The sequence below is a fragment of the Capricornis sumatraensis genome, chromosome 7 (assembly GCF_032405125.1).
Source record: "Capricornis sumatraensis isolate serow.1 chromosome 7, serow.2, whole genome shotgun sequence".
Lineage (NCBI taxonomy): Eukaryota > Metazoa > Chordata > Mammalia > Artiodactyla > Bovidae > Capricornis > Capricornis sumatraensis.
Window position 1 is genome coordinate 9,650,403 of NC_091075.1, and position 27,530 is coordinate 9,677,932.

At 41.3% G+C, this 27,530-nt stretch overlaps 1 protein-coding gene across 1 annotated transcript in view; it reads left to right on the forward strand.

Moving 5' to 3' along the window:
* PRSS12 (serine protease 12) overlaps positions 1–25,847 on the forward strand; it is an 86,104-nt gene extending 60,257 nt beyond the window's left edge. Inside the window, 4 exon segments of the mRNA XM_068975727.1 lie at positions 1,624–1,702; positions 2,580–2,702; positions 22,299–22,579; positions 25,540–25,847. Coding sequence (XP_068831828.1) covers positions 1,624–1,702; positions 2,580–2,702; positions 22,299–22,579; positions 25,540–25,847 — 791 coding nt within the window.
* The last annotated feature ends 1,683 nt before the right edge of the window (positions 25,848–27,530 follow it).

A 27,530-nucleotide genomic window follows, 5' to 3' on the forward strand; every position in this document is an offset into this window, starting at 1 on the left:
TGATTAAAACTCAAGCCATCAGTTTTTGATCATCTAATGGGATCCTTTCATAAATGGATTTCATTTTACTTTATAACTTTTTTATAATAGTGCATTTTATGGCTTTCAATAAATTCTACTTTTTTGCAATCTGGTACTTTGCCCCAGAATGATGTAAACTTTTGGTTTTGCTTGCTTAATATCACATCATTCTTTGTGTTGGCATTATATGCATTGACCTGACTTGGAACATTATTGGAAACTTGTGTTTTTCTGGTATCTTCTACCTCACAGTGTCATGTAGAGGACTCATATCATAAGAGATGAGGATTAAGGTTTGACGGCATGTCTCTGAGCTCATTTGACAAATTAGTGACCTTGGTACACATTGCTGAACCTCTTTCTCCATGAGGAAATATCTAGTGCTGATATCCTGTTTGGCTCCCTTTTACCTGGTTATTATGGGAGAATATTAATGCTGACTAGACTTTCATGGTCTTGGCACAATTCCTACCCTTTCTTCCTACTCTGATAGAAAAACAGTATATACTGCATTTTACACTTACATACTTAACCATCCCTGGGTTGGGAAGACCCCTTGGAAGAAGAAACGGCAACCTACTCCAGTATTCTTGCCTGGGAAATCCCATGGACAGAGGAACCTGGCAGGCTCCGGTCCACAGGGTCACAAGGAGTTGGACGTGACTGAAGCAACTTAGCACACACACACACTTTCTAAAATTATTTTTAAAACTAGTCACACCTTATTTACTCTTCTTTTATATACCACCTTTTCATATATTTTCAATTTAACTCTTCTTTAATACTCTTGACAGAAATCTGTTATTTTGAGATGTTTGACTGCATAGCCTTAAATCCAATTTGCCACTTAAACTGGCTTCGTAAATCCTTTGCATATATTAATATGCTATTTGAATAAATGTAAATTTGTGTCAGAATTTCTTCCTGGGAATGTGCTTTGCTTCTCTGAGTTACATGTGTATATGTGGCTTGGAAGAGTGTTGTCTGTGACAATTAAATAATTCAGATCATCATTATTTTTTGTAGTCCTCTTGTTTAGTATTTCTGAACTCCTGAACAGTCTCCATAGTCAGCAGAGGAGTAGGTGTGGGTACCATAAGGACAATGCACTAGAAAGGGCCAGACCATTCCCCAGTCCTTGAAACCTCAGCTGACTGTGGGAAACCTCATAAAGTTCCATGGCTACTTGTGAATTATTGTTGCCTTTGTTAATTGAGGAAACAACATTCAATTTTTATTATAAGAAAGTGAAGTGAAGTGAAGTAGCTCAGTCGTGTCTGACTATTTGCTACCCCGTGGAGTATAGTCCACCAGGCTCCTCTGTCCATGGGATTTTCCAGGCAAGAATACTGGAGTGGGTTGCCATTTCCTTCTCCAGGGGATCTTCCCAACCCAGGGATCGAACCCAGGTCTCCCACATTGCAGGCAGATGCTTTAACCTCTGAGCCACCAGGGAAGCCCATTATAAGAAAAATAGCCTATAATTTGAAGAGAAAAGGCACTTTAAAATAGAGGAAGCAGCTGCAGGGAAATGTGTCACTTGTATCTCTTCCCCAGTATCAGCAATGTGGTAGTTTAATTAAAAACCTCATTCTGCTTCAGAGTCCCTCTCATCTGTTTGTGGTTTGAGATTATTGCCCCGTCGGCAGAAGCGGATCATTGGTGGGAAGAATTCTTTAAGGTAAAAGTTTCTTCAGAAGTGATTTTCCATATTACAGAATTATTTATACAGAGAGAGAGGGGATTACAAATTGGGACATTTTCTACTATTATATAGTGGATTTGTCTTATTTTCTAAACTAAATACAGATTACACCGATAATTTCACTGCCCTTTGACCTATATTTATTTATATAGACCATGTTCCTCAAATCAGTATCCCCTGATATATGAGATAGATGGGTTGCAGAAACGAACTGATTTACCAGGAAATCCGAAAAATTGTATAACTACACATTTATTTAATTTAGAATATATTTGTTTTGGACTTGACTCATTCTTAATATAATTTTGTTGCTTATTGAATTTACAAATGGAAAACCAGTGCTTTGCTTAGTAGATATTTCTTCAGGGGAATTCCCTGGACCTGGCGGGCTACAGTCCATGGGGTCACAAAGAGTCAGACATGACTGAAGCAACTTAGCATGCATGCCAATGGTTAGGACTCTGCGCTTTCCCTGCCATGGCTCAAGTTCAATCCCTCATTGGGCAACTGAGATCCCACAAGCCATATGGCATGACCAACAGAAAAAAAAAAGAAAAGCCAGCTTTTTTAGGGTGTTTAGGTGAGGGAGAAAATACGCTTCAAATCATGAAATATAAAGAGGACACAAATTGTTTCCAAGGATGTCAGAGTTAGGGGCTATGCACACAGATGTTTTAGGCAAATCTTCAGGGTGTTCTGCTCAAAGATGTAGGAATATCATTCTCAAAGTAGGAAAGGAGTTCACATTCTCAAGTCTCTTTTATACTCCTTTCCTCCTACCTGCACGCCTAAGTCATTGTTTTACTGGATGATGTGCCTTGCTTTTCTGATGAATGGCTTACTTTCTTCTTAGGGGTGGTTGGCCTTGGCAAGTATCCCTCCGGCTGAAGTCATCCCATGGAAACGGTAGGCTCCTTTGTGGGGCCACGCTCCTGAGTAGCTGCTGGGTCCTTACAGCAGCACACTGCTTCAAAAGGTATGTGTGTACCTTTCCAGATAATGCAGTTTGGCCCTTGCTTACCAGTTCTTCCAACCCCTTCCTGCTCTACAGCATACTGGACACTTGGAGTGTCAGAGACAGGTACAGGCATTCCTCGTCCCCTCCAGTGGTGTCGTGGAAGCAAGGGGGTAACATTAGGAGCAAAGAGGGCTCTCAGGAAGTCACTTGCTAGCCCTGGTATTAAAGCAAACTCTAGGTTTAGGGAGAAGAGAAGATGGGTCTTTGGAGGGGAGGCAGCTGTGTTATTGCTTCTCCAAGAACATGTCTGAGGATGAAATCATGTGCTCACAGAGCTGGAAGAGACCTCAAATTATTTGCTTCTGAATGCTAAGGAATAGGGAGTCCACGTTTAGTGTTTTGATTTGAATTTTAGAACCTTCGAGTCTGCTTGGTGTTTTATGTCTTCTTGCCTGGGAAATCCATGGGCAGAGGAGCCTGGCGGGCTGCAATCCATGAGGTCGCAAAGAGTTGGACCCGACTTAGCGACTAAACCACCACCAGGCATTTTATCAGCCCAATCTGAAGTCTTTCCAGTTCAGATTGGAAGCCCTGCAGAGGAATTCAGTGTGCCAGAGTCACACTGCTCATGGTGGCGGCACCTGCAGGACCTGGTGGTCCTTTCTCCATGTCCTGTGCTCTTTAGTGGCCCTGGATAATGGCCATTTCCTCAGCATGAATTTTAGTGTTTAAAAATGTGTACCATTGCTTGGCAAATATTAATGATGACTGAAGCAAGGTGATGAATACAGGGGGTTTCACTATTCTAATTTTGTATATTTAAAAATACTGAAAAAATGTTTTAAATAGAACGTTTCCATAGTGTTAAAATATTCTTACAACCAAAAATTCGTTCTGTATTTTTTCATTTGAGAGATTATGTGGCTTCATTGTATATTTACAATCCATCCATGTAGATTTTGTTTAACTGCCATATGAGTGTGTTAAGTCCTATTGTAAGATGCAGCCAACCACAGTGTATTTATTCTCCTACTGGTGGATAGTTAGGTGGCTTCCATTCTGTCATTACTGAAAAAGAGTGCTGCAGTAGCTGTATGGGTCTCATTGGTCCATACCTGTGGGCGCATTGTTCTGGGTCCAGGAGTGTGGGTGTCACTCATACTTCCTAGGCACTACTGATTTATGTTCTGAGTAACTGCATCAGTTTATATCACAGCAGTTTGTAAGTTCCGGTTTCCTCACATCCCTGTCTCAATTTGTTACCATCAACATTTTCAGTTTTTGCCAGCCTTAAAGAGTTTTTGGGTTTCTTCTTAATTCTATTCTTCTGATTTTGTGTCTTCTTCTTTTGTGAATTATTTGTTTATATCCTTTGCTTATTTTTCTATTCAATTGTCTTTTATAATTGATTTTAACATTTTTTGGATATACTTTGTATAGAGTCTTTGTTATTATGTGTTACAAATACCTTTTACCAATCTGGGGCATGTCCTTTCACTAGCTTAAAGTCTTTTTCTTATGAAGATATTTCAATTTTAATATTTTTAAGTGTGTCAGTTTTCTGAAGTCTTATAAAAGCTTTGTATATCTTATTTTTAAAATCCTTCTTTAGCCCCATAAGAAGGTACTATCCTAGTTTTTTACAAAAAATTTTACATTTTTGCTTTTCCTGTTTAGATGTTTAATCTGTTTACAGCTGTGTGTGTGTGTGTGTGTGTGTGTGTGTGTGTGTGTGTGTGTGTGTGTGTGTGTGGGTGGGTGTGGGTGGGTGTGGGTGTGGGTGTATGGTGTATGGTATATGGTATAAGGAAGGGACCTAATGTTATATTTTTCCTTATGGATAGCTAGTTTATCCAGTACTTTTAAAAATTAAACATTCCATTCTTTACCCACTGATACGTCAATTGTGTTGTTAAGTTCTCATATATCTTTGTTTCTAGAATCTTTATTCGTTTCCTCTTACCTATTTTGATAAATACTTATGGACTAATGTTCCATGTTCAAAGTGCTGCAAAAGACACAAATCTGTATTTTACATATTTTCTGTCATTCATGGGTAATAGTTGAGTTTGAGAGTTCACCTATATACTGGTAGGTTTATTATATTCATGTGTTCCATGAGTGGTACCGACAATAAAGATTCATTTATTAACTTAACAAAAAATTACTGAGCCTATAATATTCCCTGAAATGTGCCATGCACTAGAAATATCTTGGAGAATAAGACAGATAGCACCCTTGTTAGCATGAGGTTTTATTGCAGTTACAGGAACCCAGAGGAGGGAGACATATAGGATAAAAAAAAGTAAAAAGTGTTATTTTTAAAATGAGGTCTTTTCTCCATAATATTATTTAGATACATTCAGCTTATTAAAAACCCAGATTCCTGAGCCACTATCCTAGATCTTCTGAATCTTTGGAGCTAAGACCCAGGAGTTTGCATTCTTATCAAGCATCTTTGATGATTCTTATGGACATTAAAAGTTAAGACCCTCTTGCTCCTGGATAGAATAGCATATGGTCTGGACATTTGAAGAAAGATGATGAGAAAGAATATAATGGAGCTAACAGGATACTTATCCTTGCCCTATTCAACATATTCATAGCTAAGCTGAAAAAGGACACTGATGGCAAGTTAATTATGTTTTTTGATGCCAGGAGATTGGTAGGGACACATAACAGGTTGGAAGATAGGATCCATGGTGGCAAAGGATCTTGATAAGCTGGTTCTAACAAGCGATGTGGAATAAAGAATAAAATGCTGCCTTCAGTTCAGGAACCATGACTTAAATGCAGCGCAAGTGAAAAAGACCTTATGGGTTTTAGCATCCTGCAGCCTCAGGGGTAAAGAATCTACCTGCCAAGGCAGGAGACATGAGAGATGCAGTTTCCATCCCTGCGTTGGGAAGATTCCCTGGAGGAGACAGTGGCAACCCACTGCAGTATTGGGATAATCCCATGGACAGAGACGCCTGGTGAGCTTCCATGGGGTCGCAAAGAGTCGGACATGACTAAGAGTGACTGAGCACGCATGAAACCTTAATAGAGTCAGTGAGGTAATGCGGTTGCCACAAAGTTAATCAGCCTTGGGCAGCCCTGCCAGAACAGCACCAACACAAAGCAGCGAAGAGCCTTGCTCTTCTGTCCTACTGTGCTCAAGCCATTGTCGGGGGCAAAAACGGAGAGAACTGTGCTCAGTTCTGAGTGACATCCTACGAGAAAGCGACATGGTGCACCAGGGAAGGCAAGCAGAAAGGGGCGATTGTCAGGAATCAGATTAAATTTACTATGTGTTGCTTACATACCACAGATGGTAATGGGAGGTAATTTTCATTTTAGCAAAGGAAAGAGGTCTGTTGTTGGGACAGGTCCAAGCTGGAGTGGGATGTATGTGGGAGGAAGAGTGAGTTCTGTTATGGAGTCTGTTCAAGCAGAGACGCTGAATTCATGTATTGGTAGAAGCTGGAGGCAGAGAATGTCTAATGTTGAGAACACAGTGGTGAGAAAGGATAAAGCATATTTGAAGGATGGCAGTTACTAGGATCACGGATCCAGAACGTGTATAGTGGAGTTACAGTAAAGAAGCAGGAATGGTCTGGGATGTCAGGGTAGTGAATCTCTGTTTCATTTACTTGGTAGTGCAAAACCACTAAAGGTTTTTGAGCCTTAAAATATGATCAAAGAGGAGTTTTAGGAGATATGTCATTAGAGATATATGGGATAGATCTGAGGGGGAAAAGCAAAGTTATTACTCTAGGAGTCTGTGAACAAGCTTCAAATTATATGAAAAATATTTGCATACGTGCTTCTATCCTTTTTCCTAGAGTGATTCAAATTGGCCCATGTTACCAAGTGATTAAACCCACTGTGGTAGGAACTTACGGGAGACTGGTTGAAAGGCTACTATAATAAAGGTAGAAGGTTGCAAAGGAGAGGAGGGAGAGAAGGTAGAGACCCCGAGAGAAATCAATAGAACTTGGTACTGGGTAACCAGAGAATGAGATCTGGCCATTAAGACCAAGGTTAGTATGGCCCAGCAAGTGTTCATGACTGGGCCCCCAGGAGTTGGAAAAACAACACTGATCTAGAAAGCCACTGAAATTTTAAAGTCCTCTGGTGTGTCTGTTGACGGTTTTATACAGAAGTCAGGGAGGAATAGGAATAGGGTTCGATGTTGTCACTTTGTCTGGCATCCGGGGACTTTTATCCAGGATTGGGTCAGAGCTGCCCCCTGGAAAGCGTGAGTAGGGCAGTACGCAGTGGGCCTCACGTCCTTTGAGGAGCGGCGCTCCCAGTCTTGAGGAATAGATCAAGCCCTGAGCCTTGGAGTGGGAGCACTGACTCCAAGACCTTAGACTACCAGAGAACTAACCCTGCTGCTGCTGCTGCTGCTAAGTTGCTTCAGTTGTGTCCGACTCTGTGCAACCCCATAGATGGCAGCCCACCAGGCTCCCCCATCCCTGGGATTCTCCAGGCAAGAACACTGGAGTGGATTGCCATTTCCTTCTCCAATGCATGAAAGGAAAAGTGAAAGTGAAGTCGCTCAGTCGTGTCCGACTCTTAGCGACCCCGTGGACTGCAGCCTACCAGGCTCCTTCGTCCATGGGGTTTTCCAGGCAAGAGTACTGGAGTAGGTTGCCATTGCCTTCTCTGACCAGAGAACTAACCCTAGGGAGTATCAAATAGTGAAAACTCACACAAAGAAACCATTAGAATATAAGACCTGGCATTATCCAACCAGCACCCTGTGCAAGACATGTCAGCTAAACAACAAAACAAAAATACAAATCCTATCATCAGCAGACTGGATTACCACCTCACTCAGCCTTGCCCATCAGAGGAAAAATAAACAGACAAACAAAAACTCACCCTATGAGAAGGTTATACAAACAACTGGGCCAACTTTAGGAGGGCAGAAACCAAAGGGAAGAAAGAATTCAACTTTTAAGCCTGGGAAAAGGAGAGCTTAAGGCTCAGACAGTCAAGCGTGTGTATACAGTGCGGAAGACCTGGGTTTGATCCCTGGGTCGGGAAGATTCCTTGAAGAAGGAAACGGCAACCCACTCCAGTACTCTTGCCTAGAAAATCCCATGGATGGAGGAGCTTGGTGCAGGCATGGGGTCGCAAAGAGTCGGGCACAACTGAGCTACTTCACTTCACAAACACAATACTTTAAAAAAAAAAAAAAGACAAGGCAGAGAAATACTACACAAATGAAGGAACAAACTAGAAACACAGACGTCCAAATAAATGAAGAGGAAACAGGCAAACTACCTGAAAAAGAATTCAGAATGATAGTAAAGATGATCAAAAACCTTGAAAAGAGAATGGAGAAAATGCAAGAATCAATGAACAAAGACCTAGAAGAATTAAAGAATAAACATACAGAGACAAACAACACAATTACTGATATTAAAAATACTCTGGAAGGAATCAGTAGCAGAATATCTGAAGCGGAAGAATGACCAGTGAGCTGGAAGATAAAATGGTGGAAATAGCTTCTGAAGAGCAGAATAAAGTAAAAAGAAGGAAAAGAACAGGATAGTCTCAGAGACCTCTGGGACCTAAATATAAGACCAGAGACTATAAAACTCTTAGAGGAAAACATAGGCAGAACACTCAATGACCTAAATCAAAGCAAGATCCTCTATGACCCACCTCCTAGAGTAATGGAAATAAAAACAAAGTAAACAAGTGGGACCTGATTAAACTTAAAAGCTTTTGCACGGCAAAGGAAACTATAAGCAAGGTGAAAAGACAACCCTCAGAATGGGAGAAAATAATAGCAAATGAAACACTGGAAAAGGATTAATTTCCAAAATATACAGGCAGCTCATACAACTCAATACCAGAAAAACAGCCAACCCAATCAAAAAGTGGGGAAAAGACCTTAACAGACATTTCTTCAAAGAAGACAGATGGCTAACAAACACATGAAAAGATGCAAATCAAAACTACAATGAGATATCACCTCACACTGGTCAGAATGACCATCATCAAAAAGTCTACAAAGAATAAATGCTGGAGAGGCTGTGGAGAAAGGGAACGCTCTTGCATTGTTGGTGGGAATGTAAATTGATACAGCTACTATGTAAGACAGTATTGAGATTCCTTAAAAAACTAGAAATAAAACCACCACATGACCCAGTAATCCCACTCCTAGGCATATACCTTGAGGAAACCGAAATTGAAAAAGACACATGTATCCCATTGCTCACTGCAGCACTTTTTACAGTGGCTGGAAAATGGAAGCAAGCTAGATGTTCATCGAGATGAATGGACAAAGAAGCTGTGGTACACAACGGAATACTCAGTCAGTTCAGTCGCTCAGTCATGTCTGACTCTTTGTGACCCCGTGAATTGCTGCACGCCAGGCCTCCCTGTCCATCACCAACTCCCAGAATTCACTTAGACTCACGTCCATCGAGTCAGTGATGCCATCCAGGCATCTCATCCTCTGTCGTCCCCTTCTCCTCCTGCCCCCAATCCCTCTCAGCATCAAAGTCTTTTCCAATTAGACAACTCTTCGCATGAGGTGGCCAAAGTACTGGAGTTTCAGATTTAGCATCATTCCTTCCAAAGAAATCCCAGGGCTGATCTCCTTCAGAATGGACTGGTTGGATCTCCTTGCAGTCCAAGGGACTCTCAAGAGTCTTCTCCAACACCACAGTTCAAACGCATCAATTCTTCGGTGCTCAGCCTTCTTTACAGTCCAACTCTCACATCCATACATGACCTTTGGAAAAACCATAGTCTTGACTAGACGGACCTTAGTCGGCAAAGTAATGTCTCTACTTTTGAATATGCTATCTAGGTTGATCATAACTTTTCTTCCAAGGAGTAAGTGTCTTTTAATTTCATGGCTGCAATCACCATCTGCAGTGATTTTGGAGCCTAAAAAAATAAAGTCTGACACTGTTTCCACTGTTTCCCCATCTATTTCCCATGAAGTGATGGGACCAGATGCCATGATCTTCGTTTTCTGAATGTTAGCTTTAAGCCAACTTTTTCACTCTCCACTTTCACTTTCATCAAGAGGCTTTTTAGTTCCTCTTCACTTTCTGCCATAAGGGTGGTGTCATCTGCGTATCTGAGGTTATTGATATTACTCCCGGCAATCTTGATTCCAGCTTGTGTTTCTTCCAGTCCAGCGTTTCTCATGATGTACTCTGCATGTAAGTTAAAGAAGCAGGGTGACAATATACAGCCTTGACGTACTCCTTTTCCTATTTGGAACCAGTCTGTTGTTCCATGTCCAGTTCTAACTGTTGCTTCCTGACCTGCATACAGATTTCTCAAGAGGCAGGTTAGGTGGTCTCGTATTCCCATCTCTTTCAGAATTTTCCAGTTTATTGTGATCCACACAGTCAGAGGCTTTGGAATAGTCAATGAAGCAGAAATAGATGTTTTTCTGGAACTCTCTTGCTTTTTCCATGATCCAGTGGATGTTGGCGATTTGATCTCTGGTTCCTCTGCCTTTTCTGAAACCAGCTTGAACATCTGGAAGTTCACGGTTCATGTATTGCTGAAGCCTGGCTTGGAGAATTTTGAGCATTACTTTACTAGCATGTGAGATGAGTGCAATTGTGCTGTAGTTTGAGCATTCTTTGGCATTGCCTTTCTTTGTGATTGGAATGAAAACTGACCTTTTCCAGTCCTGTGGCCCCTGCTGAGTTTTCCAAATTTGCTGGCATATTGAGTGCAGCACTTTCACAGCATCATCTTTCAGGATTTGAAATAGCTCAACTGGAATTCCATCACCTCCACTAGCTTTGTTCGTAGTGATGCTTTCTGAGGCCCACTTGACTTCATATTCCAGGATGTCTGGCTCTAGATGAGTGATCACACCATCGTGATTATCCGGGTTGTGAAGATCTTTTTTGTACAGTTCTTCTATGTATTCTTGCCACCTCTTCTTAATATCTTCTGCTTCTGTTAGGTCCATACCATTTCTGTCCTTTATTGAGCTCATCTTTGCATGAAATATTCCCTTGGTATCTCTAATTTTCTTGAAGAGATCTCTAGTGTTTCCCATTCTGTTGTTTTCCTCTCTTTCTTTGCATTGATCGCTGAAGTAGGCTTTCTTATCTCTTCTTCCTATTCTCTGGAACTCTGCATTCATATGCTTATATCTTTCCTTTTCTCCTTTGCTTTTAGCTTCTCTTCTTTTCACAGCTATTTGTAAGGCCTCCCCAGACAGCCATTTTGCTTTTTTGCATTTCTTTTCCATGAGGCTGGTCTGGATCTCTGTCTCCTGTACGATGTCACAAACCTCATTCCATAGTTCATCAGGCACTCTATCTATCAGATCTAGGCCCTTAAATCTATTTCTCACTTCCACTGAATAATCATAAGGGATTTGATTTAGGTCATACCTGAATGGTCTAGTGGTTTTCCCTACTTTCTTCAATTTAAGTCTGAATTTGGAAATAAGGAGTTCATGATCTGAGCCACAGTCAGCTCCTGGTCTTGTTTTTGCTGACTGTATAGAGCTTCTCCATCTTTGGCTGCAAAGAATATAATCAGTCTGATTTCAGTTTTGACCATCTGGTGATGTCCATGTGTAGAGTCTTCTCTTGTGTTGTTGGAAGAGGGTGTTTGCTATGACCAGTGCATTTTCTTGGCAAAACTCTATTAGTCTTTGCCCTGCTTCATTCCGCATTGCAAGGCCAAATTTGCCTGTTACTCCAGGTGTTTCTTGACTTCCTACTTTTGCATTCCAGTCCCCTAGAATGAAAAGGACATCTTTTTGGGGTGTTAGTTCTAAAAGATCTTGTAGGTCTTCATAGAACCATTAACTTCAGCTTCTTCAGTGTTACTGGTTGGGTCATAGACTTGTATTACTGTGATATTGAATGGTTTGCCTTGGAGACGAACAGAGATCATTCTGTCGTTTTTGAGATTGCATCCAAGTACTGCATTTTGAACTCTTTTGTTGACCATGATGGCTACTCCATTTCTTCTGAGGGATTCCTGTCCGCAGTAGTAGGTATAATGGTCATCTGAGTTAAATTCACCCATTCCAGTCCATTTTAGTTTGCTGATTCCTAGAATGTCGACGTTTACTCTTGCCATCTCCTGTTTGACCACTTCCAATTTGCCTTGATTCATGGACCTGATATTCCAGGTTCCTATGCAATATTGCTTTTTACAGCATCGGACTTTGCTTCTATCACCAGTCACATACACAGCTGGGTATTGATTTTGCTTTGGTTACATCCCTTCTTTCTTTCTGGAGTTATTTGTCCACTGATCTCCAGTAGCATATTGGACACCTACTGACCTGGGGAATTCCTCTTTCAGTATCCTATCATTTTGCCTTTTCATACTGTTCATGGGGTTCTCAAGGCAAGAATACTGAAGTGGTTTGCCATTCCCTTCTCCAGTGGACTACATATTACTCAGTCATATAAAGAAACGCCTTTGAGTCAGTTCTAATGAAGTGGATGAACCTAGAACCTATTATACAGAGTGAAATAAGTCAGAAAGAGAAGGATAAATATCTTATACTAATGCATATATATGGAATCTAGAAAAATGGTACTGAAGAATTTATTTACAGGGCAGCAACTGGAGAAGTCAATGGCACCCCACTCCAGTACTCTTGCCTGGAAAATCCCATGGGCAGCGGAGCGTGGTAGGCTGCAGTCCATGGGGTCACTAAGAGTCGGGCACGACTGAGCAACTTCACTTTCACTTTTCACTTTAATGCATTGGAGAAGGAAATGGCAATCCACTCCAGTGTTCTTGCCTGGAGAATCGGGGGAGCCTGGTGGGCTGCCGTCTATGGGGTTGCACAGAGTCGGACACAACTGAAGTGACTTAGCAATGGAGAAACAGACATAGACTTGTGAACATGGGAAGAGGGGAGGAGAGGGTGAGATGCATGGAAAGAATAACGTGGAAACTTACATTATCATGTGTAAAATAGACAGCCAACCGGAATTTGCTGTATGGCTCAGGAAACTCAAACAGGGGCTCTGTATCAAACTAGTGGGATGGGGCAGGAGGTGGGAAGGAGGTTCAAAAGGGAGGGGATATATGTATACCTATGGCTTATTCATGCTGATGTTTGACAGAAAACAACAAAATTCTGTAAAGCAATTTTCCTTCAATAATAGAAAAATACATTAAAAAAAAATAAATGGCAACCTTAATACCACCAGTAAAAAAGAAAAAAAGACCAAAGTTACAGTTCCAGCTCCTCCAACTCATCATTGTTGCACTTTGTGGAGACTATTTTAGTAATTTAATAAGTAATTTTATTATAATTAAATAATTATTTATAATTATAAATAATAAATATAATTAAATTAAAATAATTTAATAAACAGCAGCCTCAGTTTTCTCATCTGTAAAATGAAGGCAATAATGTTCCACAGCGAGGAACAAATGATCTACAAATATGTAAAGGTTTTTTATATCTGTAAAGTTAAGAACAAATGTTGGTTGTTATGGGAGGGTTCAAAAACAGGAATCAAAGATTATTATTAACAAAAATAGAGAATTCAGGATGGTTTTATCCCACTGACTATTGGAGAAAAAGGTAGGAAACTGCAGAGAAACTGGATTTTTGGGCTAAGATTTTAAGCAAAATAATTCAGTATGTTCAGTTTAGATTTTCCTCCTCTTGCTCAAGACTCCTTGTCTTTCAAGTTGATCTCTCTCTGCTTAAGGTTATAGACCTTGGGGTTCAAGGCTTAGAGTATTAAAGTAGGGAAATTGTCCAAAAATTCCACTTGAGGTTGAAAACTTTGATCTGAATTTTGAGTTTCCTCAAAGGTTTTTCTTTTTTAAGGTACATGTTTGGGTTTGTTTGTTTAAAGTTCATTATTCCTCTCTTGGCTTGCTCCTTCTAGGTTATTGCTTCAAGTCAGTAATCATCTCATTTGTGTTTATTAACTAAGTGTCTAATATATTACTTGGCACAAACAGACCCCCTAAATGATGGTTACATGATGAAAGTGGGGGATCAGTTGCCAGACAGTGGATATATTTAAGAATGTTGGACTCTTTAGAAGATGGTGGTATTTTAAACCTAGATCAATGGATAATTCCTTCCATATGTCATTCTGAATTTCTTCCCATTATCTGCACAGTATAAAATAAAGACAGTTGATTTAAAAGCAGAGGGGCAGTTGATGATATGCAGCATTCTGACTTGCTTTGGATAGAATGCAAGACTCTTCATGTTAATAGGGAGAAATCTGTTTTGCTAAGGTGTTACACATCCATCTGACTTGGTCTGTTGTTTTGAAGTGCCCAAGGAGGCTACAACTCACATCTTTATTACAGTAAGTTTTTTGAAAGCCAGTGATTAGAGGACAGTGATAGAACAAACTCCAAGTTTTGTCTTCTGGGTTCAGGGACTTTGGATTAAAACAACCTTCTTTTAATCATCAAAAACTCGGAAATGTGCAAAAATAGAGAATTTTTCTCTGGAATTGTAGACACTGTAGTGTAGAAGGGGCTTCCCAGTTGGTGCAGTGGTAAAGAATCCGCCTGCTGATGCAGGAGATGAAAGAGACATGGGTTCAGTCCTTGGGTTGGGAAGATCCCCTGGAGGGGGAAATGGAAACCCACTCCAGTATTCCTTTTTTTTTTTTTTTTTTAAATATACATATTTTTATTTATTTGGCTGCACTGGGTCTTGGTTGTGATACGTGGGATCTATTTCCTTGGCCAGGGATTGAACCCAGGCCTCCTGCATTGGGAGTGTGGCGTCTTAGCCATTGGACCAGCAGGAAAGTCCCCCACTTCTGTATTCTTGCCTGGAAAATTCCATGGACAGAGGAGCTGTCAGGCTACAGCTCATGGGGTCACAAAGAGTCAGACACGACTGAGCAGCTGAGCACACATGCAGCACACTGTAGTGTAGAAGCAATGTGGTTAGCTTCTGAGAGGTTCTTTTCCTCCAAAGGGCTTCCCTGTGGCTCAGCTGGTAAAGAATCTGCCTGCAATGTTGGGAAACCTGGGTCGATCCCTGGGTTGGGAAAATCCCCTGGAGAAGGGAGAGGCTACCCACTCCAGTATTCTGGCCTGGAGAATTCCATAGACTGTATAGTCCATGGGGTCTCAAAGAGTCGGACACGACTGAGCGGCTTTCACTTCACTTTCACTTCCTTTTAAATTCTTGGGAGTCTAACTTAAGGCCCACTGGGAGGGGACCTAGATTTCGTGTTTTGAAATTAGCTCTCTCACACCCTTTTCCTTTCCATTTGTATTTCTACTGCTTTAACTATCAGTGAAGCGTTAGTCACTCAGTTGTGCCCGAGTCTTTGCCACCCCATGGACTCAGCCCACCAGGCTCCTCTGTCCATGGGATTTTCCAGGCAAGCATACTGGAGTGGGTTGCCATTTCCTGTTCCAGGGGATCTTCTGGACCCTGAGATCAAACACTGGTCTCTTGCACCGGCAGGCAGATTCTTTACTTACTGATCTATGGGGGAAGCCCAAAAGCCAATTTTCTTTTCTTTAAAATTGCTCAGTCATGTCTAACTCTTTGTGACCCCATGGACTATATATACAGTCCATGGATTCTCTAGGTCATAATACTGGAATGGGTAGCCTTTCCCTTCTCCAGGGGATCTTCCCAACCCAGGGACTGAACCCAGGTCTCCCGCATTGTGGGTGGATTTTTTACCAGCTGAGCCACAAGGGAAGCCCTAACTATAGTTTCTTATTCATGGGGCCTTTTTTAGTGCCTAATTCTTGCAGTGATAATATGGGCTAGTGCTCTTGAACAGCCATTCTGAACAATATAGCATAGATTGCTCTCACCATCTGTGTTATTTTATGCTATAGGATGACAGTTTCTTAACTGTCTATTTTTTTGGCTCTGTAGAATATTCACTCTTTTATGTAATCCTCATATCAGAATAATCGAAGAATGATAGCCGGAGGATGATGAGATCAGAACACGATTACTCATATCCACCATCCTGTTATACTCATTTCCTGTAGTGTCTCTATATGATAAAGGTACTTTATTGGCAGGCTGACAAAATTTTAGTAATCCAGCTCTATGATCATAGCTTTCACATATTATGAGGTGTCCAAAACATTCTTTTATGCTGACAGGGGTAACTGAGGGAGTTAGTGAATCACTGTTTAAAGGCCTTCTATCCCATTTTTCACATTTTTCCTAGTGTTAATAGGAATGCAACATCCCACTGGCAGTTTGAAGCAGAAACCTGGATAAATAAAGTTTTTGTTTTGCAATTACCCTGTGAATTTTACACAATACAAATTGCTTGCTTTTGCTGTTTCTTGTTTTAAATAATTATTCAAATACAATAAAATGACCCTCTCTCTGTGGTAGTATGGGAATATAATAGAAAAATTCCTGACTGTTAAACTAATTTCTTTTAATTGCTTGTTCTGATAACAAATACCATTTTGGAGGAAAGAATGTACTTCAATAAAAGGATTCTTTTATTTCTGTAGTTCTGCAAAAAATTTGATTTTATCAAGAATTATAGCTTGACCTGATTTTATCTTTTTGACTGTTTGCCTAGAGACACTATAGCAGCTGGAAATTGTCAGAGACTAGTGCTCTGAAAATCAGAAATATCTCGAATATTAGAGATTATAATTATAAAGATGAGGCACAGAAGTAATGGGACTTACTTTTTAAAAACAAAATGTGTCCTGTACTTAAACCTGCGTTCCAGCATGACCTGGAACATGGTACAATTCTTTAAGAACGAGGTCTTTGGTGATGTACACAATAGCATCAATCATGCTAAAATCATTTCCTGAACACACACCACATGTGTATAAGGGTCCGTGAAATATTTTACAGAGAAGGTCACTTCTCCATGAGCAATTGGAATCATCTACCCAAGCAACTTAGTCAGCCACTTTTTGACGTTCAGACAGCAGAGAAGGACAGATTCTAGTAGTAGCAGATGTGTGCAGGCTGATGTGAAATACTGTCTTTTTGAACAGATAAATCTATAGAGAGAACACACATAAAATGACCCTGCCACCTGAATTAACTCTTCTCTTTTTAATTCTAGGAATTTTAAATTGTTAATTCTAGAATCTCAGAAAAATTGAAATGGAGGATCTGCCCTGTCTTAGATCCTCTTTTGCTCACACTTGTCCAGGAATTTCATCCAGTTTTTATTTGAGGGGGAGTGGAAGGCATTTCAGCAAAGCAAACAACTGAATAGCATGTCAGCCAAAAGCTGAAATGTTTGTTTTAGAAGCAATTTTGAAAATAATCTATCAAAATAACAAAAGTTCAACTAGAAATACCTTAAAATACACTGAAAAAGAATTGCTTGATAAGTTTTCTTGAGAAGTCTAGAACCATAGAAAATGCTTTCTAAGCCCCAAACTATACTGGCAACCTCAGCCAAAGTGTTATCTGTGAAGTATATAATCATAGCCACCAGGAGAGGTGACACCGGAGACAAATATTTGGCTAACAAACTAATCCAGTCTTATGTCAGATGATTTTCAAATTCCAAGCATAAATCTATTCTAAGAAAAACTGGAGTGAAAGGAGTGTGGGAATCACTTCTTGGGTTTAGCTGGTCCATTTCTTAAATGAGGATTATAAAAGTATACATACTAAAAAAGAACTTCATTTTAACAAGAGTGGTGCATTTTTTCCTTCTTGTCAGGTAAATGTTTTGTTTTTATTCTCAGTTTAATATCAACTCCTGATTGGTGAGCATATTAATTTGGGGGTATACTCAAAAATGGGCTTCCCTGGTGGCTAGGCATTAAAAGAAGCCACCTGCCAATGCAGGAGACATAAGTTCTATCCCTGCGTCGGGAAGATCCCCTGGAGAAGGAAATGGCAACTCAGCCCAGTATTCTTGGCTGGAGAATTCCACGGACAGAGGCAGGCTACAGTCCATGGGATTGTAAGAGTTGGACACGACTTAGCGACTAAACAGGAAAATACATGCTAAAATCTCCCTGGTCTGAGGACAGTGTCTGTGTATGGAATGTGTACATGTTCATGTGATTGCAATCTGTTAGCCATCTTTTAGGAGGCTCACTTCATTTCAGTGAAATTCCAGGCATGAAGGGACGGGAGTTAAGCCGGTGCCTCTGTCTTTGTTTCGGTGGTTCTCTAGTCCTGCTGTGAATTTGGATCACCTGTGGTCCTACATCAGCTCTGTTGATTTCATGTTCTCAGAGTTTGTGTGGCCTGGACATTTGTAGTCTTAAAAGTGGTACAGGTGGTTCTCATGAACAACCAGCATTTATGAGAACAGTAGATCTTTGTGAGGACCTTTGTTTATTTTTCCAAAGAAATAAAAACTTCTGTGATGGTGTTGTTACAACATAGCAATTGGCGAGATGTCTCCCACTTCATGAATTTAGGGATGAGAGTATATGTATCTTCCAAAATAAGTAATTTAGCATATATTTATTAAGAGCTTTCTCTGTGCCGACTTCCTTGCTCACAAATGTGAGCATCACATGGTCTTACACTAGGGGAGCCTTTAACAGGGTAGACCTGACATCTTAACAAGTCCTAGTGTGTGTGTGTGTGTGTGCATGCTCAGTCACCTCAGGTGTGTCCGATTCTTTGTAACCGCATGGACTGTAGCCCACCAGGCTCCTCTTGTCCATGGGATTCCCCAGGCAAGAATAAGCCATGCCCTCCTCCAGGGGATCTTCCCAACCCAGGGATCGAACCTGTGTCTCCTGCATTGCAGACGGATTCTTTACCACTGAGCCACCGGGGAGCCCAACAAGTCCTAGAAGCTGTTGTAAATGCTCTGACAGCGCTGTTGGGAGTGTTCAAAGGAAGGACTGGGCAGCTCTCTGGGAGGGCAGGAAGAGTGTCCTAGATCTTGAGACTTAAAAGTTAAAATCAGTTTTTGCCATCTTAGGGTGAAGGAGGGGGCAATGATACTGCAAATAGTTTGAATAAAGATAGGTTCGTCAGACTGTTCTTCAAGCCACTAAAATAACTGTGGCACAGAAGCGGTATCAGAGTGGTGGACAAGGGCCATTCTTGGATGGATTTGTGTATTACTGGAGGAATTTGAACTTTATTGTGTAGACAGTCAGGACCCCTTGAAGGGTATGCAGAAGAGTAGTTATATTACCAGATATTTCTATCTGACTATTTCTATTTCGCTCTGGCTGCAACATGAAGGATGGCTTGAAAAGTTAAAACTTGAAATAGTGATGCAAGGATTATTTTAGCTAAGTGTCAAAGCCCTCTTTTGAAGAACAGAAAATACTGTTGCAGTAAAAAAGTCTGGCAACAATATTTTCTGTTCTTCAAAAGAGGGCTTTGACACTTAGATAAAATAATCCTTGCGTCTAAGAAACCTACATAAATATGTCCTACGTTATCTAAAAATTTAGCCAGTGAACAAAGAAACAGGACATGGAAATTTATTTTTTAATAAAGTCTTGGATAATCTTGCCTTCATGTGTCACTTCATGCCTGGATTACTGTAACAGTCTGCCAAATGGCCTCACTACTTCAAGTAGGTTGTGAGCCACAAATACAAAGTGTATATGTAACTTTAAATTTTCTGGTAGCCACTTTAAATGATTGAAAAACTAAATAGGTGAAGTTAATTTTAATGATATAGTTCATATAACTTAGTGTATCCAAAATATTATATAAAAATTGAGATATTTTATCTTCCTATTATCTGTAGAAACAATATATTTTATATTTTTTCATACTAAATGTTTGAAATCCTGTGCCCATTTTTACTTTTTTATAGTAAATATTCACCACTGTATTTTTTTAAAAAATTATTTAATTGGAGGCTAATTACAATATTGTGATGGGTTTTGCCATACACTGACATGAATCAGCCTTGATGCACATGTGTCCCCCCATCCTGAACCTCCCTCCCACCTCCCTCCCCACTCCATCCCTATGGGTTGTCCCAGAGGACCGGCTTTGAGTGCCCTGCTTCATGCATTGAACTTGCACTGGTCATCTATTTCACATATGGTAATACACATGTTTCAATGCTATTCTCTCAAATCATCCCACCCCCACCTTCTCCCACAGAGTCCAAAAGTCTGTTCTTTACATCTGTGTCTCTTTTGCTGCCTTGCATATAGGGTCATCGTTACCATCTTTCTAAATCCCATATATATGCGTTAGTATACTGCACTGGTGTTTCTCTGACTTACTTCACTCTGTATAATAGGCTCCAGTTTCATCCACTTCACATCTCATTGTGGACCATCCACATTTCAAGTGCTCTGAGAGCACATGTGGCCACTGCCTCCTGAGCTGGACAGTGAAGCTTGAGATTAATTTCTTAAATTCCACTCCAGAGATACAGGCAACCTTTCAGCAGCACTTTTAAGGATGCAGTGACAGTTGATCACCTGGGATTTTTCTTTAAAAACCTGTATATTAATGAGACATACTGAATTTTATAATACAACAATATCAATACACAGAAAGTAGAAATGAGTTATTTAAATATCTGATTATTCTTCATGACTGTTGCTTTTTACAGTTTCAGGATGTGAAATAGTCCTAAACTATTGAAGTGGAACCCGCAAGAAGTCTAAACACAATATATGAAAAGCCTTCTGTACTTTAAAGATATGTGATAATTTAAGGTTCAAAATGGAGAATTTCAAGGAATCGCAGGAAATTGTCAGTTTTATACATCACCAGTAGGTGATCATCTTTGTTGCACTGCTCAGGTTTTTGAGTTGACACAGTTACGAAAACCGCTTTGTATATTGAAGTGTTGTCAGAGCCCTACTTAGGGCTATGAGAGTCTTTGAATGACTTTTAACTCCGTTGCTGCGTGGGCTTGTCTCTAGTCGCAGTGGGCAGGGGCCACTCTCTAGTAGTGGTGTGTGGCTTCTCGCGGTGGTGGCCTCTCTCATTGCGGAGCACGGGCGCTCGAGCGGGCTTCATGATCGTGGCCCTGGGCCCCCAGGGCACAGGCTCAGCAGTCCAGGCGCACCGGCTTGGCTGCCCCCAGCACGTGGGGATGTCCATCTTCCTGGACTAGGGGTTGAACCCCTGTCTCCTGGGTTGGTAGGTAATTTCTTTGCCACTGAGCCACCAGGGGAAGTCCTGTTGAGAATGTTTTAAGTAGCCACAGAGGAGAAGTGGGGGCTTCCTAGGTGGGGCTAGTGGTAAAGAACCCACCTGCCAATGCAGGAGATTTAAGAGACACGGGTCTGATCCTTGGGTTGGGAAGATCTCCTGGAGGAGGGCATGGTATCCCAACTGTAGCATTCTTGCCCGCAAATCCCACGGACAGAAGAGCCTGGTGGGCTACAGTCCATAGCGTCACAAAGAGTCTGACACGACTGAGGCGACTTAGCACACACGCACAGCGGGGAGTGAACAAGGGGCTGTACTCTTCAGTGAGAAAGAGGAAGTGATCAGGAAGTGGACTGGATCTTGTATTGTAGGTTGGTGGTTCTCAATGGGGGCAGTTTGCACCATAGGGAATATTTGGCAATGTCTGGAGACATTTTTGGTTGTCAAACTTGGGTGCATGTAAGTGAGTGTGTGTGCAACTGACATCTAGTGAAGAGAGGCCAGGGATGCTTCTAAACATCCTACAATGCACAGGACCCCCCTTTACATTAAAGAATAATCTGGTCCTTAATATCAGTAGTGCTGAGCTTGAGAAACTGCTTTAGGTAGATGTATCAGAATCAAGGTATGTTGGCTGAAAGACAGGCTGAGACTTATCAATCAAGTAAATATTATGCTTATTTTTTATGTGAGTAGTTCCTATGGAAAAAAGACATTTCATTAAAAATCTGCATCCATTCATTAAATCAACCAATGTATGCTGCATCTCTACTTAACTGGCATTGCCGTACTAGATGTGTGAGATTCATCAGTGAACACAGATAAAAGGTCCCTGCCCTTAAGTACCGTTTGTTTAAGCAGGGCGAGACAGAGAATAATAAATATGATAAGTAAACTAGATAGTTTGTTAGAAAGTAGAGTTTTTAAAAAAGGAAAAAGTAGAGCAGGTAAGGATAGTGGGAGTGCTGGGGGAATGGAATGACAAACAAGGGTGGGCTATAATTTCAAATGCGCATCAAAGTAGGTCTCACTCTGAACAAAGATTTAAGAGATGAGAGCGTATAATGCATATATGTTGCCTGAAGATAACAGTTTTGGTTTACATTCAGTTCCCAGGAAAGGGGAGTCAAGTGGATTGTGCTACTTAAGTGATCTGGGAGATACAGAGTTAGACCAGACATGGTTTCTGCCCTCATGCAACTTCATGGGAAAGTCACCATCTTGGAAATGACAGAAAAATGATGACAGCAAAGGCAGGATTGTAATTTTGCCCTATTCCATTCACTCCTGTTTTGATCCTTTTTCATGGTGGGAAAATAACTGGTTAGTGATCACTTTCCATTCATCCTCTGCATTTGATCCTTCTCAGAAAACAGACAGTAACCTGGGTTAAACAGTGAAATGAAGGAAGGAAAAACATGAGTAGGAGACAGAGAGCAGTGGGGTCAGAGAAATGGAAAGAAAGGTGAAACTTACAAAAGGAGTTAATGATATGGAAGAAAGGGTTACAAGTGTCTCTATTAAGCTTCCTGGCAGGCAGTGACCAGTTTACAGTGTTTGAAACAAGCCTCCCATTAGCTCTCTCTGCCTCTCAGGTACGGTAACAGTACTAGGAACTACGTGGTTCGGGTTGGGGATTATCATACGCTGGTGCCGGAGGAGTTCGAAGAAGAGATCAGAGTTGAGGAGATCGTAACCCACCGGCTGTACCGCCCGCACAGCAATGACTATGACATCGCCTTGGTTAGGTTACAAGGACCAGAGGAGCAGTGTGCCAGACTCAGCAGCCACATTCTGCCGGCCTGCTTACCACGCTGGAAAGAGAGGCCACAGAAGAGAGCCCACAACTGCTATGTAACAGGATGGGGAGACACAGGTAACAGAAACCCAAAAGAACAATGACGATACGGCCCCCTCCTTGTGTCTGGATTTCCCATTTGGGTGTGCAGCGGGTTGTTGTTCAGTCGCTAAGTCATGTCATTCTTTCCGACCCCGTGGACTGCAGCACGCCAGGTTTCCCTGTTCTTCACCGTCTCCTGGAGTTTGCTTAAACTCATGTCCGTTGAGTCGGTGATACCATCCAACTGTCTTGTCCTTTTGCCCCCTTCTCCTCCCGCCTTCAGTCTTTCCCAGCACCAGGGTCATTTCCAGTGAGTTGGCTCTTTGCATCAGTGGCCAAAGTATTGGAGCTTCAGTTTCAGCATCACTACCCCATTCAGTACAGTGGGTAGCAAAATCTTAAAAGGGGGTTCAAGCTTACTTGTTTGGAAATTCCACCAAGTGTGAGATGCTTGCATGCAACTTGGATTCCTATCCTGAGGGTACTATGGTTTCCATTAGGACGTAGATGCTACCTTAGGACTTGGGCCTGGCTGTCTCTGTTTGAAAGTTTTCCCAGATGACTTTGATGTAGCTACCCCAGCAAATGGAGAAGGAAATGACAAACCACTCCAGTATTCTTGCCTGAAGAATCCCATGGACAAAGGAGCCTGGTGGGCCACAGTCCATGGGGTCGCAAAGAGTCCGGCACTACTGGGCGACTAACACACACCCAACCCAGAAAGGGCTTTGGTATTAGGTTTTTTTTTTGGTAATAGAGCTCTTTATCAAACTAAATCTTATGGAGATTTTTAAATAAAGAACAGCCAAAATATAAAACAAAGCTGCTGAGGTTCAAGAGGAGGGATCCACCCTACTTGGGTTTCTCCTTCACCACTCTCCCCTTCCTGTTCTTCCCAGATAGTGTTCAGCTTATGCTCTTCTCAGGCAAACAGCTTTCTGTATTGTCTTGCTAGAGTTAACATCAGCACAGAGTCGGACACGACTTAAGTGACTTAGCAGCAGCAGCAGCAGCAGTGCTTTCTCAGGAGCTCAGGGGTAAAGAATCCCCCTGCCAATGCAGGAGATGTGGGTTTGATTCCTGGGTCAGGAATATCCCCTGGAGAAGGAAATGGCAACCCACTCCAGTGTTCTTGCCTGGAGAATCCCAGGGACGGGGGAGCCTGGTGGGCTGCTGTCTATGGGGTCGCACAGAGTCAGACATAACTGAAGTGACTTAGCAGCAGCAGCAGCAGTGCTTTCTCAGGAGCTCAGGGATAAAGAATCCCCCTGCCAATGCAGATGTGGGTTTGATTCCTGGGTCAGGAATATCCCCTGGAGAAGGAAATGGCAACCCACTCCAGTGTTCTTGCCTGGAGAATCCCATGGACAGATGCACCTGGTGGGCTACGGTCCATGGAGTCACAAAAAATTGGACATGACGTCCTAAACAACAACAGTGTTTGCTCAGGATAGTCTGAAACAGAACTAAGTCTCGCCTGGATCAGGTACTCGATTCACAAATGACTGTTGAATAAGGAGAAAGGATTGGGCTGACTACTCTGCATTAAAAACAATTAACACTGTTAACTGTACTCTTGAAAACAGCATCCAATATGTATTTCTATAGGTGATGATTTCAATAAGGTTTTACCTAGTAAATTTATTATATTTCAGTGTTCATTTTATCCGTTAAATCTTGGCTTTAGACTGGGAGTCCATGGGGTTGCAAAGAGTCAGATAAGACTTAGCAACTAACACTTTCACTTCCTTTAGATTCAACACTATTTCATAGCAGCAAAATGTAGAAACACCTGTAGCAGATACAGAATATTGGGACCAATCCTGAGAGAAACCATAAAAAATGGAAACATTTCCTGGATGATGTAATAAAATCAGGTCAGAGTAAATGCTTTCTCAAGGAAACACTATGCTGAGCTGTGAGGCAAATTGACGATTAAAGTGTAGGTATAAAAATTACTTCTTCAGGGAAGTTCAGTCATCTTCCTTAAGGCACTACATCTGAACAGAGGTAACACAGGAAGTAAATTTCACCAAATGATTTTATTATGAATGAATCACTGCAGTTGAATATACTGGACAATAATGGTGGAATTTAGATGCAAGTAAAGGCTGTCATGGAGCACCTACCAATTACACATTTTAGCCACTAAACAAAGAATGAGTGGCTTACTAGTAAATACAGTATCTTAACATCAAGAGGTTAAACTTGAGGCTGTCTGTATATAAAGTTGTTTCTGAATCATCTTCATGAAATATTGAGGATAGTAATTGCCAGTTGACGTAGATGAGTTTTAGAGCAATGGACATGCCAATACAGAACTAGCATGACTGCACTCTCAGCATTTTAATACAGAGAATTTAAATTCTAAAGCCTACACAAACGAGCTTTCCGTAGGTTACCCTTTTCTAGCAGGCAAATCCATAAATGTTACTCAAAGTGAAAGTGAAGTCGCTCAGTTGTGTCCGACTCTTTGTGACCCCATGGACTGTAGCCTACCAGGCTCCTGTGTCCATGGGATTTTCCAGGCAATAGTACTGGAGTGGATTGCCATTTCCTTCTCCAGGGGATCTTCCCAACCCAGGGATCGAACCCGGGTCTCCCACATTGTAGACAGACTCTTTACCATTTGAGCCACCAGGGAAGTCAAATGTTACTCAACTATTCTTCAAAAACTTCAGTACTGAGAAACAGATCAGTGAAGGATTAGAGTATGTTTAACTGCTCACTCCAGTACTCTTGCCTGGAAAATTCCATGGATGGAGGAGCATGGTGGGCTACAGTCCATGGGTTCGCAAAGAGTCAGGTACGACTGAGCGACTTCACTTCAACTGCAAACACTGAAGAAAAAAATCATTTATAGTTATCACTCATTTAAACTACACTAATGCCACAATAGGGCTTTTATCTTCAAGACTCTTAAATGTTCATTTAACTGTTAAATATAGCTCTAAGATCTTTAGCTGGAATCTAATCCAGTTGTTTGGCCCGCATAGGACCAGCCTACTCAAGAACTCTACAACAAGCAGCCATCCCCTTACTTCCCAAGAGGTTTTGTGAACATCGTTATAAGGGTCTGTTTACACGAAGGATGCTCTGTGCTGGAAACCTCCATGAACACAAACGTGTGGACAGTTGCCAAGGAGACAGCGGAGGACCACTCGTGTGTGAACGACCGGGAGAGCGCTGGGTTGTGTATGGGGTGACCTCCTGGGGATACGGCTGTGGAGCCAAGGATTCCCCTGGTGTTTATACCAAAGTCTCAGCCTTTGTACCTTGGATAAAAAGGGTCACCAAACTGTAATCCTTCATGGAAATGTCAAGAAGATAGTATTTAAAGAATATGTTGGAAAATTTCCAACATTGGCGTTTAGCCAGAGATGCCAACTAATGGGAGCAGAGATCTTTTTGTGTTGTGTTGATAAAAGTGATGTACCTCTTTGCTGCTGGAGAATGATGTGATCATTCTGGTTACAGATACCTCAGTGTAGTAATGACTATTCTTATTTAGCACTGTTGCCTACCCAAATTAGTTTTACAGGAGACTACATTCGTTATTCTGTCTTGTCTCAATTTCTCAGCATTCTCCAGAGATTATTGTATATTGATTGTGCAATAAGGCTGTTTTTACATGTATTTGGATTGAGAACTCCTTTGTAACTCAATCAGTATGGTCTATATTCATATTAAGAGCCTACCTTTGACATAAAAAAATACCCTTTACTATACTTAAAATACACGTGGCAGTGTTTTCTGTTCATGTAATTTTTAAGCTGATTTTTTTCCCTGAAGATTGATAAGCAGTCTCCACAGATGAATCTTTCTGGCCTTTCACGAGAAAAGCATAAACGCCAAAAAGGTAAAGCAATCCTATTATAAACAGACTGGACTAGGAGTATTGTCACAATACATTTCTGAATGAAGCCTTTATACCAAGTCACTATGGCAACTAGAGAAAAACATTCTAGCTACCTTGTATATTGCTAGCACAATTTGGCTGATGACATTAAGAATACCTTCAAATGGTTTAATACATAACCTGATTCATCCACCATGTACTTGCCAACATTTATCTGATTACTTTGAATGACTTCAAATTTGCTGCTTGGTGAAACAAAAATTTTCTTCTTTAGCAGCATGCTCTTTTCTAGACCGTGGTGTAAGAGCACCACCTATTGAAACTTTCTGGTAACTAACTGAAACCTGCAAATTTCCTGAGACTGTCCTGATATATAAGTGGAAGTTGATCAGTTGTGCTGACTCTTTGTGATCGCATTGAGTGTAGCCTATGGGCTTCTCCGTTCATGGCATTTTCCAGGGAAGAGTACTGGAGTGGGTTGCCATTTCCTTCTCCAGGGGATCTTCCCGACCTGGGGATCAAACCAGGGGAGACCCAGGTCTCCCGTGTTGCAAGCTTTATCCTCTGAGCCACCAGGGAAGCCTGTCATCCTGATACAGCCCTGTCTAATAAAGATTTTGTTTAATTGCTGTGTCCTACTCTTTCCAACTCCAGGGACTGTAGCATGCCATGCTCCTGGTCCTCTCACTCACTCAAATTCATGTCCATTGTGGCAGTGATGCTTACCCATCTCATTCTCTTCCTAATAAAAATACACAATTAAGAATGCTTTCCTGTCTGTAGTGTGGGAAAGCTCTAAAGCAACTGCAATATTTAACCCATATGCCAGTTATATATCAAGTGACTACACACCTCATTGACAGCTTATAAAAGGCAGTAAAGATTTTTATAGTACCCAAATGGGTTAACAAGCAGAGGTCAATGAGACACTTGTAGGGTTTTCAGTCCAAACTCCAGGAGAGTCACAGTGAAGACAAGGGAGTCTCTTTCCACCTAGTTTTGTTTCTCAAAGGAGTAACGGATAGCTGCTTACTTTGCAGCCTTACTGGAGAAGGAAATGGCAACCCACTCCAGTGTTCTTGTCTGGAGAATCCCGTGGACAGTGGAGCCTGTCAGGCTACAGTCCAT